At 36.3% G+C, this 17,350-nt stretch overlaps 3 protein-coding genes across 11 annotated transcripts; 2 read left to right on the top strand and 1 right to left on the bottom strand.

Annotated features, from left to right (window-relative positions):
• The first annotated feature begins 313 nt into the window (after positions 1–313).
• LOC128022791 (probable G-protein coupled receptor) lies at positions 314–4,155 on the top strand. Of its 2 annotated transcripts, none has more exons than XM_052610582.1 (2): positions 314–557; positions 2,404–4,155. In XM_052610582.1, the coding sequence occupies exon 2, from the start codon at positions 2,506–2,508 to the stop codon at positions 3,811–3,813; it is 1,308 nt and encodes a 435-aa protein (XP_052466542.1). In that variant the 5' UTR covers positions 314–557; positions 2,404–2,505; the 3' UTR covers positions 3,814–4,155. The 2 variants fall into 2 exon arrangements, with proteins under 2 accessions (XP_052466542.1, XP_052466541.1); XM_052610581.1 differs by having other exon boundaries at positions 2,401–4,155.
• A 2,121-nt stretch (positions 4,156–6,276) lies between these two features.
• cav4a (caveolin 4a) lies at positions 6,277–9,460 on the top strand. Its single transcript, XM_052609418.1, has 3 exons — positions 6,277–6,641; positions 8,380–8,567; positions 8,904–9,460. The coding sequence occupies exons 1-3, from the start codon at positions 6,423–6,425 to the stop codon at positions 9,052–9,054; spliced, it is 558 nt and encodes a 185-aa protein (XP_052465378.1). The 5' UTR covers positions 6,277–6,422; the 3' UTR covers positions 9,055–9,460.
• A 780-nt stretch (positions 9,461–10,240) lies between these two features.
• Positions 10,241–16,804, bottom strand: LOC128022140 (nuclear transcription factor Y subunit alpha). 8 transcript variants are annotated; one of them, XM_052609415.1, is made up of 11 exons: positions 16,663–16,740; positions 15,520–15,598; positions 14,835–14,968; positions 14,596–14,667; positions 13,826–13,972; positions 13,410–13,541; positions 13,211–13,316; positions 12,938–13,086; positions 12,649–12,825; positions 12,157–12,267; positions 10,241–10,859 (listed from the first exon to the last, which is right to left on the bottom strand). In XM_052609415.1, the coding sequence occupies exons 3-11, from the start codon at positions 14,910–14,912 to the stop codon at positions 10,800–10,802; spliced, it is 1,032 nt and encodes a 343-aa protein (XP_052465375.1). In that variant the 5' UTR covers positions 14,913–14,968; positions 15,520–15,598; positions 16,663–16,740; the 3' UTR covers positions 10,241–10,799. The 8 variants fall into 8 exon arrangements, with proteins under 8 accessions (XP_052465375.1, XP_052465369.1, XP_052465373.1 ...); XM_052609409.1 differs by lacking the exon at positions 10,241–10,859 and having other exon boundaries at positions 11,849–12,267; XM_052609413.1 differs by lacking the exons at positions 10,241–10,859; positions 16,663–16,740 and adding an exon at positions 16,475–16,616 and having other exon boundaries at positions 11,849–12,267.
• Between the last annotated feature and the right edge of the window lie 546 nt (positions 16,805–17,350).

The following is a 17,350-nucleotide window of genomic DNA, read 5'->3' as shown; positions in this document are numbered from 1 at the left end:
ACAAACATAATAAAAACTCATCATAGTTAAATATCATAAATAAAATAGACACATTCACTATGTACTATTAGTATAAGTGTAGTACTATTACTCCTGAGTCTATTATTGTTATTAATATTAAATATAAATGATGTAACTAATATTAAATTTATTTTTGTTTGTATTTTATTGCATATGTTCGTGCCTATGTTTTGTTTTATTTATATTATTTTATTTTACTGCTAGAATTTAAACATAGTGTGAGTGCCTGTTTCTACTCTCTCTCTCTCTCTCTCTCTTTCACTCTCTCCCTTCTCTGCAGCTCTCTGGCTCCTCATTGAGAGGGACTGACACAGTGTAATGACTCTGTCTCCTAATGGACTGACCTGCCTCTGTAATGGCTTCCACTTGTCTTAAGTGCAAAGACTGTGGAGCCAAACACAACTCCATCAGGCACCACAGACAGAGTGAGTGCTGGATAAACTTCACCGGCTCCACACGACTGATGGACACATCCTGGATTTTGAACATTTTGAACATTAAACGATGCTTGACTAGACATAGTTGACAAAAATCAGGTGAGGTTTTTTTCTTGTCTTATTTTACGTTTTATATTAATTTGTTCTAAGTTTCAAAGAATCAAAATCTCTTTGGAATAATATGTTATATTTTACTGTTTTTTTTTTTTTTTTTTTTTTTTTGCTTTAAAATATTTAGTTTATTACTCTGAAAATTCAAGAGCTTTCCAATATTTTTTGTCCAAAGTGTTTAAGTTTCAAACTGTTTCCCAGTAACATATTGGATAATTAACCATATATGCTGGAGAACTACAGCAATATTTTAATGGTGTATAATTAAATTACACAAAACGCTGTTTTAAACTACAAACAATGTAACTCTTTAGTTAACGTTTCTGTTTTCTTTTATTATAATTTATTTCTGTGTGTATTTATGTAAAGTTTACAGAACATAATAAAATCAGGACAACTCTTTTATAATCCAAATTCAAAAAGCTGCACATCTGTGTATTAGATGAGCAGACAGTCTGGGTGGAGCAGAGAGATTACTGGCAGAAAAACATGCCACCGGATTAAAAGTGGAAGTGACTGATTTACCAGAGCTGTGTCTGAATCAGGGGCTGGGGACTAGAGATGCTATTTGTTGTTTTTCCATAATTTCATCCAGTTTTCACCCAGAAACCACCTGTGGAGTATTTTTTTGCTCTAAAAAATGGAGGTAGTGAAAGGTCAAGGCATTACCAATCCATCATGATCCTGAACTGATTAACCTAAAACAAACTGGAACATTTTGTGCAGCCGTAATGATGGTGATACAATACAGCCGCTGTGCATTTTCATGCCAAATTACTCTGTATTCATTTTCTAGCCTCTATGGATATATACTGATAAACGGTGACTATAGACAACTAGAGATTATGATTATTGGCATTGTGAAATGAAATGACTTCATAATAAATCTTGGCTGATCAGTTTCAAAAGATTTTCAAACACAATGGAATTACTGACACTATGAAAATACAGTAGCTTTCTTTACAACCTAAACTTTTAAAAAAACTTTCAGCATTGAATTTGTATTTTCAGCACCATTACTCCAGTCTTCAGTGTCACATGATCCTTCAGAAATCATTCTAATATGCTGATTTGCAGGTGACCGCTTACACTAACACGAATGCCAGAGAAACCCTAACAGCTTCAGACAAACAAGTGAGCTCATTATACTCTGCTTCAAAAGGTTAGAGCACCATGAATTATTCAGACAGATCAAGTCTCGCTCGCTTTCTCAGTGCTAAGCCACATGTCCATGAGACAATCACAATGCACTGGACATGTTATGCTAATAGCCTGGTGATTTAGAAATGTTGCTAAAACCTTTATTATTATTATTATTTTTTGCATATGATGACATAGTAATATCATGTGTTTGGACACCGGCATTATGATAATACTATGGTATTTTTTGAAGTAGGCAGATACTGTGCCATCTTACACATCAGTAAACCATGCTGTATTGTATATTGTATTCTATAAGGGCCTGGACATGAGCAAAAACATACATAGATTATTTTTTGAAAGACCAAACGTGGACAAAATAAATAAAGTATATATATATATATAATATATTCATTTTTTTACATGAATATAATTTATGCTTAAAATAAAATTAATATTAATAGAGTATATATTTTAATTAATTATTTTATTATAATTTTTCATTATAGTATTATTTATTTTACAATAACACAGTATATAATTATGATATTAAAAAGCATGTGATCTCTAAAAAGAACTGTAAATACATGCAAATAAGCTAAAATTGCTTAATGCACCTTTAAATTTAACAACTTGTTGTCCGGCATGTGTTCTGCTGCAGTATACTCATTTTTGTGTATTATATTTTCAGCAGTGCTGACCTTTGACCTTCAGCCAATGAGTGCCCATTTCTGACTGGTGGAAGATGGAGAAGTCTGCATTTCTGCCTTGTGTTTGGAGCACCACACTGTAAACAATGGAGGCGTCTGGATTCCCTCCAACAGCAGCGCTTAACGAAACTGAACTAAATGAGACATTGAGTCATGGCCACCCAATGCTTCTGGCTCGCAGCATGCAGTTAGGGAGCATGTCCAATCCACAATCGCGTTTACGAGACATGTCGGGCCTTGTGTTCATGGTGACTCTTAATGCAGTAGCGCTGTTGGCCAACAGCGGAGTGCTTGCTGTGGTGGTGAAAGTGCCACATCTCCGCAAGTTCAGTTTGGTGTGTCACCTCTGCATCGTGGATTTGCTGTGTGCCGCTCTGCTAATGCCGCTCGGCATCATCTGCAACTCACCCTTTTTCGCTGGCATCGTCTTTTCTGTACTCGAATGCAGGGTGTACATATTCCTCAATGCCTTTCTCATATCTGCCTCTATCTTTACTGTTACTGTGATTAGCATCGAACGCTACTTCTACATTGTGCATCCCATGAGGTACGAGGCTAAAATGACACCTTGGTTATCCGTAGCCATGATGGGATTTGTCTGGGTGGCGTCTACTTTGCTAGGACTTGCTACCGTCTTCGGATGGCCCAGTTATGGAAGTAGGAGATCTATTGCCACCACCCATTGCTCTCTTCATTGGAGCCATAGTGGACAGCGGAGAGTATTTGCTATTTTATTCTGCATGGTTTGCTTTTGCATCCCAGCTGCTATTATTATTGCCATCTATGGGAATGTCTATAAAGTCGCCCACACGGCTGCGCGAGAAAGAGAGCCGATCCCGAGCTGGACAAGGGAGATCAGTTATCCGAAGCATCGGTCTGATTCCGTTAGCAGCCACACCACGATCATCACCACCAGCACAAGCGTCCGCAGAAATCAGGTCCCTCACAGGAAAAGGAGACTGGTTGGTGGGAAAGCAGCTCTGACTTTAGCCATCATCGTGGGTCAGTTCCTGCTCTGCTGGCTGCCTTACTTTGCCTTCCACCTGCATTTGGCGCTGGGATTCTCCCGTGGTACCTCTGAAGAAGCCGAAGGACCGGTCACATGGCTGGCGTATTCGACGTTCGCAGTAAACCCATTTTTTTATGGTCTGCTCAACCGTCAGATCAGGGAGGAGTCGTGTAAGATGCTCTTGTGTTGCCGATCAACCGGCAGACTTGTGCAGCCCTCAGCGTCAGGCCACGAACGTTCAGGACATCAGGACTTTTTTCATTTTTTGCGCAGGAGTGGTGACAGGGACGACGTTAGATGCAGCTACCACATGGCTGCACCGAGGAGCACACTGGACCAGACTAGTTTTAGGATACCGGGGCAAATACCTGAAGAGATCACCTAAACTATTCATGAGATTTCGTGGGATGGAGGATTGGAGAGGATTAATCATTCATTTTTTGTAATAGAGTTGATTTTTTTATTGTAAATTATTGTTTTAGCACTTTATAAGCGTCGCTTTAAAGATGGCATCTTAATCCCCATCTATTTTCTTAATGCATGTTAATGATATTATTGTGAACGATTCTTCCAACATTTCCAGGGCTCTTCAATGTCTTTCATTGTCATGTACAACTGGGATTCCTGCATTGTTTATTTCACACGTACATATTCATGCAAGCTAATTAGTATATGCCACTCAACAATGAAGTACAATAAAGGATGAGCCACATCACTATCACTTTAATTTTGCATATTTACTGAGTCTCCATATTCATTGCATTTCTCCTGTTGGAATTTTGGCTCTGCGTGTCTATGAAAATCCTGTGACTTAGGCCAAATACATACGGTTATATAATATAGTAAATCTGCCAGAGGACAGCTGTTTCACATTTAAACACATTTAAACAGGCAAAGATGATTTTCTGAATTCTGTGCATTTCAGATACTGTCAGTCTAAATCGGTCAATTGAAAGCTGGTTTCCTGCAATTATGTCTCCATAATATTTCTGGACATGTTTTTAATTCTAATGAGGAGATTTGAATGCAGATTAGACTTAACGGATAAAGCAAACTTAACTAGGGCGGCTGCAAAAAGAACATTTCTGAAAGGCATTGGTCCAACCTCATGATACACGAGACAACCACTGTGGGCAAAGGTGAATTGGGAAAAAAATGGCACAAACTGTGAGATTAAACAGTGACGAGGATTAATAAGAGAGCATTCCAGAATAAAACACCACGATGCATCTGACCGTGATAAAATAGATGATGAAACAGCTGGATTTTTTTTTTTTCTTTCATTGAAGGAGGAACTTTTGAGCTCTTCTGACTTAAAGATCGGTAAACAAGCACCTAGAAACCAACCACAACACACTAAAAACACACTAAAACCATTTTCATCTTACTTTAGTTTTTTTTTTATTGCCTGTAGCGCATTTATTCATGTTTATTTTAGTTTCACTTGTAGTTATTTTAGCAGGCTACATCAAGTTAAACTAAATTCAAATTAAAATGTTGATTTGGAAACTGGAAAGAATTTTGTATAGGTTATGTCTCTGAGTTAAAGGTGTCATCTGTGAGCAATATCATACAAGTAGACATGAGATATGTCTATCAGTGTGATATTGCATTTATACAAGAGTTCGACGGCATGAGTGTGTAAATACATAAGAAAAACAAAGTGTCTTTAAAAACTCTTTTGTGAAGAACTGCTTCCTTCTGCCACAGATTCAAATCTCAGTTTGAAAGTGTAACAGCTGAGCCCAAGCCTACGTCACTAATTAGAAAACCTCACTTTAGAACTAGTAACAAAGGAACATTGAGTTCCTTCATTGAAAGCTTATTGTATTACTGTATAAAAAGTTCATTGTATTATGTAGAGTATTATGAGAGAGACTGACTGAGCGAGGGATTACCTGCATCTGATGCAGCTCAAGCTCATATTCACAATAAAACATTAGTTAGAATTTCCGATGAGGACAGCTCTGCTCAGTACATTTGTTAACTGGGCCTTACAAGCTGTTCTTAAAAGTAAAAAAAATATATATATAATATATATATTTCAGAATAATTTTTTCAAAATAAAAGTCTTTACCGCTGACTCATAAAACAGTCTTGTGTGGCCATCTAATGGTGTAAAATGTAACTAAAATCACCATCACGAACACACAGTTCCCCAACACTAGGCTACTATTATTATGTGTAATTTTTTTTAAATAATAAACAACAGCCATCGTAAAAGTTGCTAGACAATTCAGACAGAAGCACAGAGGCAGTGTTCTAATATACATCATTAAAATTAAATAAAATATAAAGTGATGTGATTTTGCCATCAGTCAAAACTATTTGCTCTGGAACAAATAATAGATTAATGAGATCAAAGACTGACTTTTTAATCAAATGTTACGGAAGAGATAGTCTTTTCCAATACTTATATCTGCTAAAAGTTTACTTTGCAGCTTTTAAGTTATAGATGGCCTTAAGGGTATCAGATATATAGCAAGAAACAAAAGTCAGTCAGTTTGTTTCCATTAATGTTTTAATATTTTGCACATCCTCACTCACAAATAATGTCCATAAACAATAAAAAAGTTTAATTTTATAATCTTTTAGCAAAATTTGCAAACAAATACTACACACTGATCAAACAAAATCTCAATCAGTGCTCAAAATCAATGCTTCCATTCGATTATATATTTCATCTAGCTCTTGATCCGCTGGTTCTTTTAAGAGCTATTCTAAACTTACCAGAGATCTGCATTGCACTGGTCACTAATGGGATATTTATAGCAGATGCATCAGTGGGGGCTGGTATCTTCCCATAGGGGACTGTTTGGGAATGCCTGTTAGGGCACGGTCACTTTCCTAATATATCCCATATCCCTGTTTCAGATTCAAGACAGCACTCCAGCTCTCAGTTCACAGTGTATATGTGTAAGAGTGTGTGAAACAGTTTATTCATGTTTTGATGCTGTTGGTGAGCCGCTTTATGACCTTACGACGTTCATATTGATGACGGGCACCATGATGCGGAGTATGGACGCAAGGGAAACTGAGATTGACCTGAGGGATGCAGGGGATGGAGAGGATGATGAGGGACAACAGACGTGGAAGACGCAGCTGGAAACAGTCCTGGAGGAAGAGGAAGAAGAAGATGTGATTTCTACACAGAGTGACACCAGGCCTCTGATCAATGAACGGGACCCAAGACAAATAAATGAGTGTCTTAAGGTAATCTCTTTTTGGCCACCTACAGTTCTTCGCTGTAGCATTATAGAGTCTGTAGAATGTCACTTTTGATTGGGACAGTGACTGATGTGGAAAAGTTATTCAAGGGCCAGGAAAATATTAAACCACTATTGATTCTAATGTAGACTATTGCCTCAAAACCTCCAACCCATCAAATTAACTCACTGCAAAAAATAATTTCCTACTGTTCATTTTTGTCTTGTTTTCCAGTGAGTTTATGCTTAAAACAAGATAAATATCTGACAGTCGGTTAATAAAAATATATAATTCAAATGGAAAACAAAGACTTGTTCTTACCCCATTGACAGATATTGGTTTAAGCATAAAATCATATAATTGTGACTGATTAAAAGTAACCTATTGACAAATATTAAGTATAAACACTTGAAATATCTTCCCCTCAAAACAAGACTTAATATCTTAAGTCATTCTCATTCTCAAATAAATCTCTCCTGATTGAAGAATTTGTAGATATCTGTAAATATGTATATAATTCAATTTAAAAATATATATTTTTTTGCAATACTTGATTTTGCTCAATCATATTTTCAAAACCTTTGCATTTTATGACATTTTTGGTAGGTTAATTAGGTTGAATTAGATTCCACTTTGTTGAATCCACTCTAATCCAAAGTAAGGAACATTGTTCTGACATTGTAGACAAGCACAGCTGGTAGCAGGAGATGGATTAGAAGAACATGTGTGAATATCTCCAATGATGTGGACAATAATAGCAACCACTTCTTAAATGAGCTGACCAGACAAATTACACAGCTGTCAAAGACTAGCAGTAGCCACTGCAGCATTGTCTATGTTATGAACTGTTGCTAATACTATTGCAGTTTTCAGTTTAAAATACTGTACTGAAGAGGTTAAGATACATATCGAAAGCTGTGAAGCAGCCTACAACAGATGGAGACAGTCCATTTATTTAGAAATGAACATATTCACTCAATACTGCTGCTGTAGCCTTTCATTCAAAAAGCTAATCAGCTTAGCTCATTTGTTTTAGAACATGCATGTGCGTTAGCTAAATTTAATATGAGTGTTGTGATTTAATGTATTAGCCTAGTCGAGCTCAGCTTAGCAAATGTTAGCTTAGCCAGCTATATTTAAATGTCAAATAAGGTCTAAAATGTAAAATCAAGATTCTTGATATTTCAAGATCAAGATTTATTAATATTTTTGTTTTCATGGTATGAAAGATTTTTAACTTGGACAATACTAGCTTAGCCAGCTTAGTTTTCCACATTCATGTTAGCTAATGTATTCTTAAGCTTTATCCTTACATTCATACATTTAAATGTAAAATCTAATCTAAATCATGATTTATGACTATTGTTGTCAAGTACATTGGTAAGTTGGTAAAAGATTAGCTTAGCCAGTATTAACGTGGCCAGTATTGCCCTTCCATATTCATGTAGCTAATTGTATCCATACATTTAAATGTAAAAATCATGCCTAAAATGTAAAAATTAAATCTAATTCATGATTTATGACTCTTGTTGTCAGGTTCACTGGTGATGTTAATGAAAATTATCTTAGCCAACATTAGCATCACCAGCTTAACCTTCCCTGTTCATTAAAAAGGTACTTTAATATAGTGTTTACACTGACTAAAATAGTGGTCTAGGGGCATTTTTCAAGATAGCTGTATTTATTTTAAAGCAGATGAAGGCAGGAGATGCTACTTTTCTGAATGTAAATTCTGTTCTGACAGGTTAGTTTTGAAGATGTGATAGCAGAGCCAGTCTCGGTGCGCAGTGGGGATCGGGTGTGGATCTGGAGTCACGCTCTTTTCGAGGTGTCCAAGGTCTGGTTTTATCGTATAATCACTGCTCTGCTGGCTGTTCCAGTGTCCCTCCTCACTGGGATTCTCTTCGCCGTCCTGAGCTTTGTTCACATCTGGTATGAGTAGATCCTCTGATTCGATCCCAAGACCTTGGAATTTTAAGTCATGTTGAAAAAACCAGCATATGCTGGTTAGTTATGTTTTGAAGCTGGAATGCATATTTGAGCTGGTCCTTTGCTGGCCATGCGCTGGTCCTGAACTGGTCCGACCAGCACATGACCAACATTAACCAGCAAAGAATCATCACAAACCAGTTCAAACCAGCATCCCAGCTTCAAAACATACCTAACCAGCATATGCTGTAAAAAAAAAAAAAAAAAAGACGTATCAAATTTTTAAAAAAGAAGAAAAAAAGGAGAAATGCTAAACTTTCACCTTTTTCTTTGTTTCAGGTTCTTTATGCCATGTGTGCAGGTTGTCTTGATTAACACTGGGTGGTTGCAAACTTTATGGAGCAGCGTTTTAGACATAATCATCCTACCCATCTTCCAAAGCGTAGCCAAGTGCTGCAGTGGGATTAGTGTCGTTCTCACGCGGGAATGATAGACATGCGCGGGAATCTGCTGAATCAATTCAAATGGATATTCACAGTGAACTTTTGGGCAGATGTCTGGCCATCTGACTCCTGGTGCATGTCAAGGGGGACCATGCCCAAATGTCAAGCGTGATGAATGTTAACTCGCTGCCAAAGACTGAGAGGAAGTGGATATTTGAAAATGCATGATGTTTGCTTATGTATGAATGTAATTTGAAGGCATAGTTCCACCAAAAATGATGTTGAAAACCCATGTTTTATTTTCTTCATCTGTGGAACACAAATATGGACTACTTTAACAGTGCTTTATATATCACCTTTTATGTTCTAAGAAAAAAAAAAACGTCTTACAGTTTTGCAGTGGCATGAGGGTGAGTAAATTATGAAAGAGTTTTCAATTCTCAAAGAACTAAACCTGTGTGTTTTGTACAGACTTTATCAATGATTTATTTTTGTCAAATAATTTCTCAATTTCCCACTGAAATTGAAACACTCCATAAAATGTCTGCAGCTGGTTGGGGTCGAGCTATCCTGCCTTATGGCAATTGATTAAGGTAAAATTATTTTGCACATCTGTTTTGCATTGCATTGAGGACACATTGTGTGTTCTTTGAAGTATTCTCCAAGCCCTTTCGTTTGTAAAATAACTAGTCATTCCTGACTATCCAATTTAATGCCTCACTCTTCATATGCATATATGAAGCCACCAAAATGATAGAAACAACTGATTCAGTAATATAACGCCCTCTGCTGTAAACGATCAATCTGCCAGTCCTTTTAACCTGATTATCTCTATTCTAGCTAGTGTTGAGATCATATCTCCATGCCATGTGCTTCCCATCTTAAAGTGACATTTTAAAAAATATGCAAAATCTCTCAAGGTCTTAAAGTGACAGTTCACCAAAAAAATTAACTCTGTCATCATTTAAATGATTTTCAGAATTTTCATTTTTGGGAGAACTATCCCTTTAACTCAGATAAAAAAGACTCAGGGTACAGATGCATCATGGATCTATAAATAATGGCAATCATATGGGTGTGTCTGTAACTTAGCAAAAGGAAACACAAACATGGCTGGACTCATCCTGTGAGAATGTGTAGATGCTAAAAACAGTCTGACATACCAGTATGTTTCAATGGATAACTAAATGTTGCATTTAACAAAAAGTAAGAAAGCAGATTTTGCCACCATGAACAGAACATCAACCTTTATTTTTTATATAAGGAATCCATCAATAGAAAAAAACAAAGAGATAAGTGAAGGTTTTCATTAAAGGGAGATGCTTGAGAGTGACTGGATGTACAAATGGTCGATGGACCAACTAAAAGCGCAAGTGCATAGAAGTGTGTAACATTTCACAGTCTGATCCAGTACACGTAAAAACTTCTCATTATACAAAACTCAACCATAATTCACATTTTTGTGATCAATTCTTATATGTTACCTTTAATTAAATAAAGAAATGAAGTGGAATGAAATGTCTTAACAAATCATAAACACAATGAAAAGTTGTTCCTCATAAATACAGAAAACACTTTTACACCTTTTGGCCCGGTGAGATGGTTTTAAACTCAAATTCCCAATATCGGTATGTTTTACATGGCAGTACTAGAAAACTAAAACAACTGTTCAGTCTATACGAGAACTGAAATAAAGGAAAACCGATAAACATGACTTCAGGGGAAGTCAGAAACCATGTGTTAAAACTTGAACCATAAAGGACTGACTGAAACATGTGGAGGAAAGGGTGGTTTATGCCACCTGGATCATGTGGCCCACTGTGTCCTCTTCAGCCTGATCCTGCTCGGATTTCTGTGAGGAAAAAAGAAGATAGATAAAGATGATGAAAATTGCATCAATACGACATTCTTTGGGAGGGTGACTGGAGTTGAACTCTTACCTGTTTGAACCATGAGAGTTTTCTGATCAATGTTTCTGATATATAAAATATTAGTGATTGACTCAACTTCAATTTCAAACCATCTATGCGATTTAAATATATAACATTTTATATTGAAGACTTATAATACAAAAATTTATATTTAACCCTTGTGCTGTGCTGAAAATCCTTCACCTAATTTGGTGTTCCCAAAAGTGGTGGCTTTAATATCTTATAAAACTCTCATTATACTTTATTACCACCAATATGTTTTCTTTTATTCATTGAGTACTTTGACCAATCAGTTTCAAAAACAACAAAAGGTTTATTTGCATAAAAAGGGCATATATATATATATATATATATATATATATATGTCATTAAGTAACAAACATGAATACTAACAAAAGCCCACATACAGCCTGCTGTAATAAACATAAAATGGCAAAAGCAACAACAAAGCCACAGCTCTGGGCAAAGTGAGAAGAGCGTTAAAGGGCACAAGCCAAGCCATACATCCCTCATGAAAACACATCATTTTGAATGGCTATTCATACCAGTAAGATGGTATAAAGGACACATAAACACAGATTTATACATCTCAGCATTCAATGACTATCACAAGCAGTCTGGGCAGAAGTTTACCACATGGAAGGACAAATGGCAGAAATGCAGACAGAACGAAGACGTCAAGGTTGAAGATTTCCTTTGAAAGTTGCAGTCAGACATTTAAGACAAGAAACCGTAAACACTGACAGGGTAAATTGTGCCAATCACCCATGTTTACAGCTGAAGTTTTCTGAAAGAAGCTATTTCCAATTAGCAGAGTTCAAGCATACTATCTTTAAGCTGCACACAAATATATGCAGCTAAATTATTCAATTATTAAAAGAAGGAAAAGAGCTACAAGAAGTTACAAACATGGGAACCAATCAGTAAATTTTATTTGCTCATAATACATACTAGAACATATACTAATATCTTAGTATGCATGTTCAGTTTAGTTGGTTGGAAGTGTCAGTTAAGTCACAGACAGAGACAGTTTGGACATGAATGTGTCACAGACGCACGAAGTAGCTCAGGCACAGAGCTGCAGCGTATGGATGGTCTAAATTAAATTAGGTGTATAGAGTCTCTTGGGTAGGACACAAGCTGGGATTGGACAGTTTACCCCAGAGGCGGGGCAGAGGTGGCTGGCCAATGAGAGCTGAGCTCAAGCCCCTCGCTCACCTTAAGGGCCTGCATGGCCATTTCTTCCTTTTCCTTCGGAGAGAAGAAGCGTCCACCGTCGCCGCGCTTCCTGGCCATGGCGTGACGATGACGGGACTCATGCAGGTATTTCTGGAAGGGAGTGGAAAAAATATATACTGAATATATATTAAATATTATAATTAATAAATGATACTAATATTATTATATATCATGGGACAAATAATATAAATTATGATATTATATAGCCATTTCTATCATTTAAAGAAATTAATAGTTATTATTAAGGTTAAAAAAAAATCATGACCGCTTTGCTGTTCTCAAAACTATATACTGTATATAAAATACTATGAAAAAATATAGCACTTATGTATTTATCCAAATATAAATGTAAATCTAAATGTAATAAATATAATATTTGCACAGAGTTATATAAATATATACAGATATATATTAATCACTGCCATTAAAAGTCAATGCTATTGCTGTAAAAAAAAAACAAAAAAAACATACTCTTCTCTCTTTGGGTATTTTGCCCTCAGCTTCTAGTTTGGCACGGGCTTGTCTTCTCTTGAGGATCCTGTGATACTGTTTAGCGTTGACGTACAGAGGTTCCTCCTCCAGCATCTCTGCTCCAGGAAGAGGAATGCGCTGCATGGCGGGAACCGAGCCGCCAGCCCCTGGGACCATCTGATGCAATTATAAACACACACAATAAGGTTAGGAAGTGTGATCTAAATAGATCAGCTGTATAGTGCAAACTCACTTTCGGTAATAGATAAAAATGACTTCAAGTGCTCACCATGACCATTCCTCCAGCATTGACCATGTTTCCTGCCATGGGAAGAGTGACCGTCACTGTGCCCTGACCGGTGTTGGTAGTGTTGTTGTTGGATCCAGCTGAGAGTAACTGAGCTCCTGCTAAAGATGCAGCTGGAATAGTGATCATTCCTGGATGGACAATCACAAAAGGCATTATTTACAAATGCTAATTATTTACATGTCATCATCAGTAGTGTCATCAAACTGCATGACGTTTATGGCTTAATGTTTTGCAGAGGAGTAGCAGTGTTACCCTGCTGTAGGATGGTCCCGTCTGCATTAACAGGCTGGTAAACGATGGTCTGTCCTTCAGCAGTTTGTGCCACCTGCTGACCTTGCAAAGTGATCTGCTGCTGACCCTAAGAAAACATTTCTCTTGAACTTTATTACTGAAGAGCTTATAGAGGCTTCTCCTTCATATTTGCACAAAAAAGGTGATCAAATGAAGTTACCTGGTTCTGTCCTGCAGTGACTGCAGTCTGTGGCTGTTGAATGATGAATTGTTGGGTCTGTCCCTGCTGACCCTGTAGCTGTAAAGTCTGTCCACCAGGAAGCTGGATTTGACTGGGTTGTACCAGCTGAATCTGTGCCACAATTGGTAATTTCATTACAAATCCATACCCAATATTTTGATGGAACACTACGTTGCAGTGGTTCTCAAAACTTCAAATCAAATCAAAAAATGAATGAAGTATTGACTGAATTTGTTGTATTGTTTTATTTGAAATTATTTTAAGTAATCGTGGAGGTTTTCTCAAGCCCCCTGCTTGAGAACCACTGCTATTACTACTATTAGATAAATTGAATATGTTAGTGAAAATAATATATTTTTGAACCAACAATTCAGTGTGAAATTAGCTACACCCACCTGCTGAAATCCCTGTGTACCAGATACTGGTACTTGCATGATGGTTTGACCTTGTCCTCCTGTCATTGCCTGTACCATTATGGGCTGCCCAGAAGAAGTGATGAGCTGACCTCCACTGACTTGTACCATAAGAGGCTGTCCTTGAACCTTCAAAGAGGATGCATGGAAAATCTCATTAGTTTTGAAGCAACTTTAAATAAAAATTCTCTCTGAGGTTAACCTTATTAAGCCTAATGTATCTTATTAATCAGCATGATCAAAACACTGAAAAACCTGCTGTTCGCCAACCAGAGAGCCTTGATTATAAAGCATTTAAATATCATCTTACTAATACATTTATTGGGAGATATAATGTGACAACTGATATTTATATGCATATTATGTAAGCATTACGATATACATTGCGACAATGCAAAACAGATGCATGCAAGAAAATGCAGTGTACGTGAACTTCCGAATTGCAAAAAAAAAATTGGTTATGTAATTGTAGATTTTATAATGCAATCCGCAAAACAAAGCATGCTAAAAACTCATGCATGTGAGCATTCTTTGGACACTAAAAGTTCCTGTTAAAAATCACAGTGAGTGAGTGATAAAATAAACTGAGACTGTTGCAAAAAGCTCACAAGTCACAGATATCTGATATCTTAACATTGCATTCATCATTGTTACAATGCAATATAAGCAAACCGATCTCCATGCAATGCAAGGTGAGATGGCATGTATGGAGATTTGGAGACAGCAGAGGTGCTCGGAGAGCCAACCACTACCTGAAGGACCTGCTGGGCTGCAGTCTGGCCTACCTGAGGCTCAGTCTGCAACTGCACTGCAGTCACTGTGCCCTGGGCCAGAGATAAAGGACTCTTAAATGAGTAAAAACACACTGAGATGCTTTATTACTACATATATTAAAAATACTAGTCTATGCATTTTTATGCAGCTCTGATGCAAATTTAATTAGGTACTGCATTATCCGCTTCAGATACTGTCGGTAAAGGGCACAAATTACCTGTTGTTGGATCTGTCCGCTGCTGGTCTGCACCACTATCTGCTCTCCACTAGCTGTCGTGGTGGTGTACTGCTCCATGTTGGCCGTCTGACTGCTGTGGGTTGTGAGTAATGAGATCAGCACGGAACTGAAGTCTGAAAAATAGCAACAACAAGTTGTTGCGTAAATCTGAAATGTTATGCAACAGCACATACATCTAATGCAAGAAGCTTTAAAGAGGATGCTTGACTTAATTGCTGGTTTACAACAAACATAATTTTAGTATTAAGCTAGCTTCTTTAAATTTTATAATCTTTTTTTTTTTGTAAATTATCTAAAAGTATGTATTAAATTAATTCCCTGTGTATATTATACATTGTTACATACGTTTTCTAATACAGCATTTAAAAATTATGAGACTTACTTATTTACAAAAATGCTTTGTAACTATTTACTGACCTATTTAGTACTAAAAAGTACCATGGTACAACATTTAGACTTGTAGCACTATGGTTCTCTTGCAAATACTATATAAATATAAATGGCACATGAATATGACATGTTTTAGTATCATGGTGTATCCAAGGTATACCAAAACTTTGTTACTTGATTTTTTTTTTTATAAAGAGAGTATACGATAGAATCATTATTTTTACTCTCTCCCTGAAAAACATGAAACATCCATAAAAAAAGATGATTTAATAACCTTTTTGTTGTGTGATTATCAAAGTGTGAGGCTCTCAGTATAACTCTGTCTGCTTTTTGTCCTGGATTATTTTTGTATGCTTAAAAAAATAAAGGAATAAGGGGGAGAAACAGTAAGACATGAGACGGTGTTCTCTTTTAAAGAAAAGCATTTATCGTTTAAATATTTGATACATTTTCATCCTCAGCTGAGAAGCAGAAAAAAAAAATCATAATAAATAATCAATTTTATTCTGCACGTGAAATATGCAAATCTTAACTTGTTAACACGACTGACATATAAATGTGCTGCATTACATTACAAGTAAGTGGGACACATTAACCAACCTATTATCCAACTTCCAGGTGTAAGACCATATTTGTAGTTTTTTTTCTTTTCTTTTTTTGAAAGAGATGGCGTAGAATCACATGCGTATTTGCTGTTGCAATTTTTGATTCTACAGTGATGTAAATAAAATATAAGAAACGATAGGCAAAATGTTTCTCCATTATTAAAAGTACAAGAAAAACACTGCGTTTGGATTTCTGTGCTACAGTTGGAAGCGTCGCGTTTTTGTGGCTCACGGAAGCTTTTGTGATGTTTCTCCCAAACGAAACTACGTGTTCCTTTAAACAGCGCGTTTTAAATGACTAACGTTATTAATATTGCAGTAACGTTACTTATTTTGTGTACATAACGCTATGGAGTCTTGCCTTTTCTCTTTGTCTAACATTGCTAGCGCTACATTAGCACATCGACCTCGGTGTATTCATGTACGTTACAAAATATACATTTGGTTTAACCCAAACACATATGAATAATTTGTTTTATTAACTCATCTTAGGTCGATTAGAACCAATACATCGAGCTCTTAAGCACTGTGAAAACCAACAAATATTTAACAAAGAGCGGCGCAAAACTGGGCCTAAATGAGACGCCAACTCGGCGTAATGGAAAAAAAAACATAAAAACGAACCATATATCAACAATGTTTATCATCATAGGCGATAAACGCGCGCATGCCGTCCACACAGTGGACCTTGACATACACAAACAACACTATTCCTGTTTATAATGATTTTAGTCATTTGGTTGGTCGGTCACACACCAATCCCCAGCTAACCGACCGAGTCCCGTCCCCTCCCAGCAGCCGCGCTCACTCACCGTCTTCGCCGTCGACCGATGCTCCTCTGATTGGCTCCGAGTGTGGCGCCTAGAGCCCAATCACACGACGCGTGATTCATCCAGAATGGCGCACTGGCGAAAAAAGCAAACGATCCTCCTACAAGACAAAGGCCACGCCCCCTCTCGACCTCAGCATGTACCTGACAAGAGCAAAATAGGAATAAATACAGATAATAATATAATATGTATGTAATATAATATATTTCATAAAATAAACAGAGAAACAGTTGAAATAAATGGTAAACCTTTACAATAAGTTTCCGTTAGTTAATTTCAGTTACTGTATTAACTAATATGAACAATGAATACACTTATTTCAGTATTTATTCATCTTTGTAAATGTTAATGAAAATAAATGATAAATTAATAAATTAATTAGTTCACGTTAATACACAGTGCATTGACTAATGCTAACAAGCACAACTTTTGATTTTAATAATGCATTAGTAAATGTTAAGATTAATAAATGCTGAAGTACGATTAGTTAACATTATAGTATATATATATATATATATATATATATATATATATATATATATATATATATATATATATATATATATTTGTGTGTGTGTGTGTGTGTGTTATACAAAAAATAATTACTGAAGTTAACGAATAAATGAGAAATTTAATACAAAATAAAATAAAAATAATTCAGTGAATTCAA

The sequence above is a fragment of the Carassius gibelio genome, chromosome A11 (genome assembly GCF_023724105.1).
Source record: "Carassius gibelio isolate Cgi1373 ecotype wild population from Czech Republic chromosome A11, carGib1.2-hapl.c, whole genome shotgun sequence".
NCBI lineage: Eukaryota > Metazoa > Chordata > Actinopteri > Cypriniformes > Cyprinidae > Carassius > Carassius gibelio.
The sequence above is the reverse complement of the archived record's forward strand: the minus strand, read 5'-3'. Positions and strand labels throughout refer to the sequence as shown.

Coding starts and splice junctions, on each gene's coding strand:
- LOC128022791 (XM_052610582.1), top strand. CDS start 2,506: ATGGAGGCGTCTGGATTCCCTCCAACAGCAGCGCTTAACGAAACTGAA.
- cav4a (XM_052609418.1), top strand. CDS start 6,423: ATGACGGGCACCATGATGCGGAGTATGGACGCAAGGGAAACTGAGATT. Junction 6,642..8,379: donor AAATAAATGAGTGTCTTAAG/GTAATCTCTTTT, acceptor CTGTTCTGACAG/GTTAGTTTTGAAGATGTGAT. Junction 8,568..8,903: donor CTGAGCTTTGTTCACATCTG/GTATGAGTAGAT, acceptor TCTTTGTTTCAG/GTTCTTTATGCCATGTGTGC.
- LOC128022140 (XM_052609411.1), bottom strand. CDS start 14,912: ATGGAGCAGTACACCACCACGACAGCTAGTGGAGAGCAGATAGTGGTG. Junction 13,317..13,409: donor TCACTGCAGGACAGAACCAG/GTAACTTCATTT, acceptor ATGTTTTCTTAG/GGTCAGCAGCAGATCACTTT. Junction 13,087..13,210: donor CGGGACCATCCTACAGCAGG/GTAACACTGCTA, acceptor TTGTCCATCCAG/GAATGATCACTATTCCAGCT.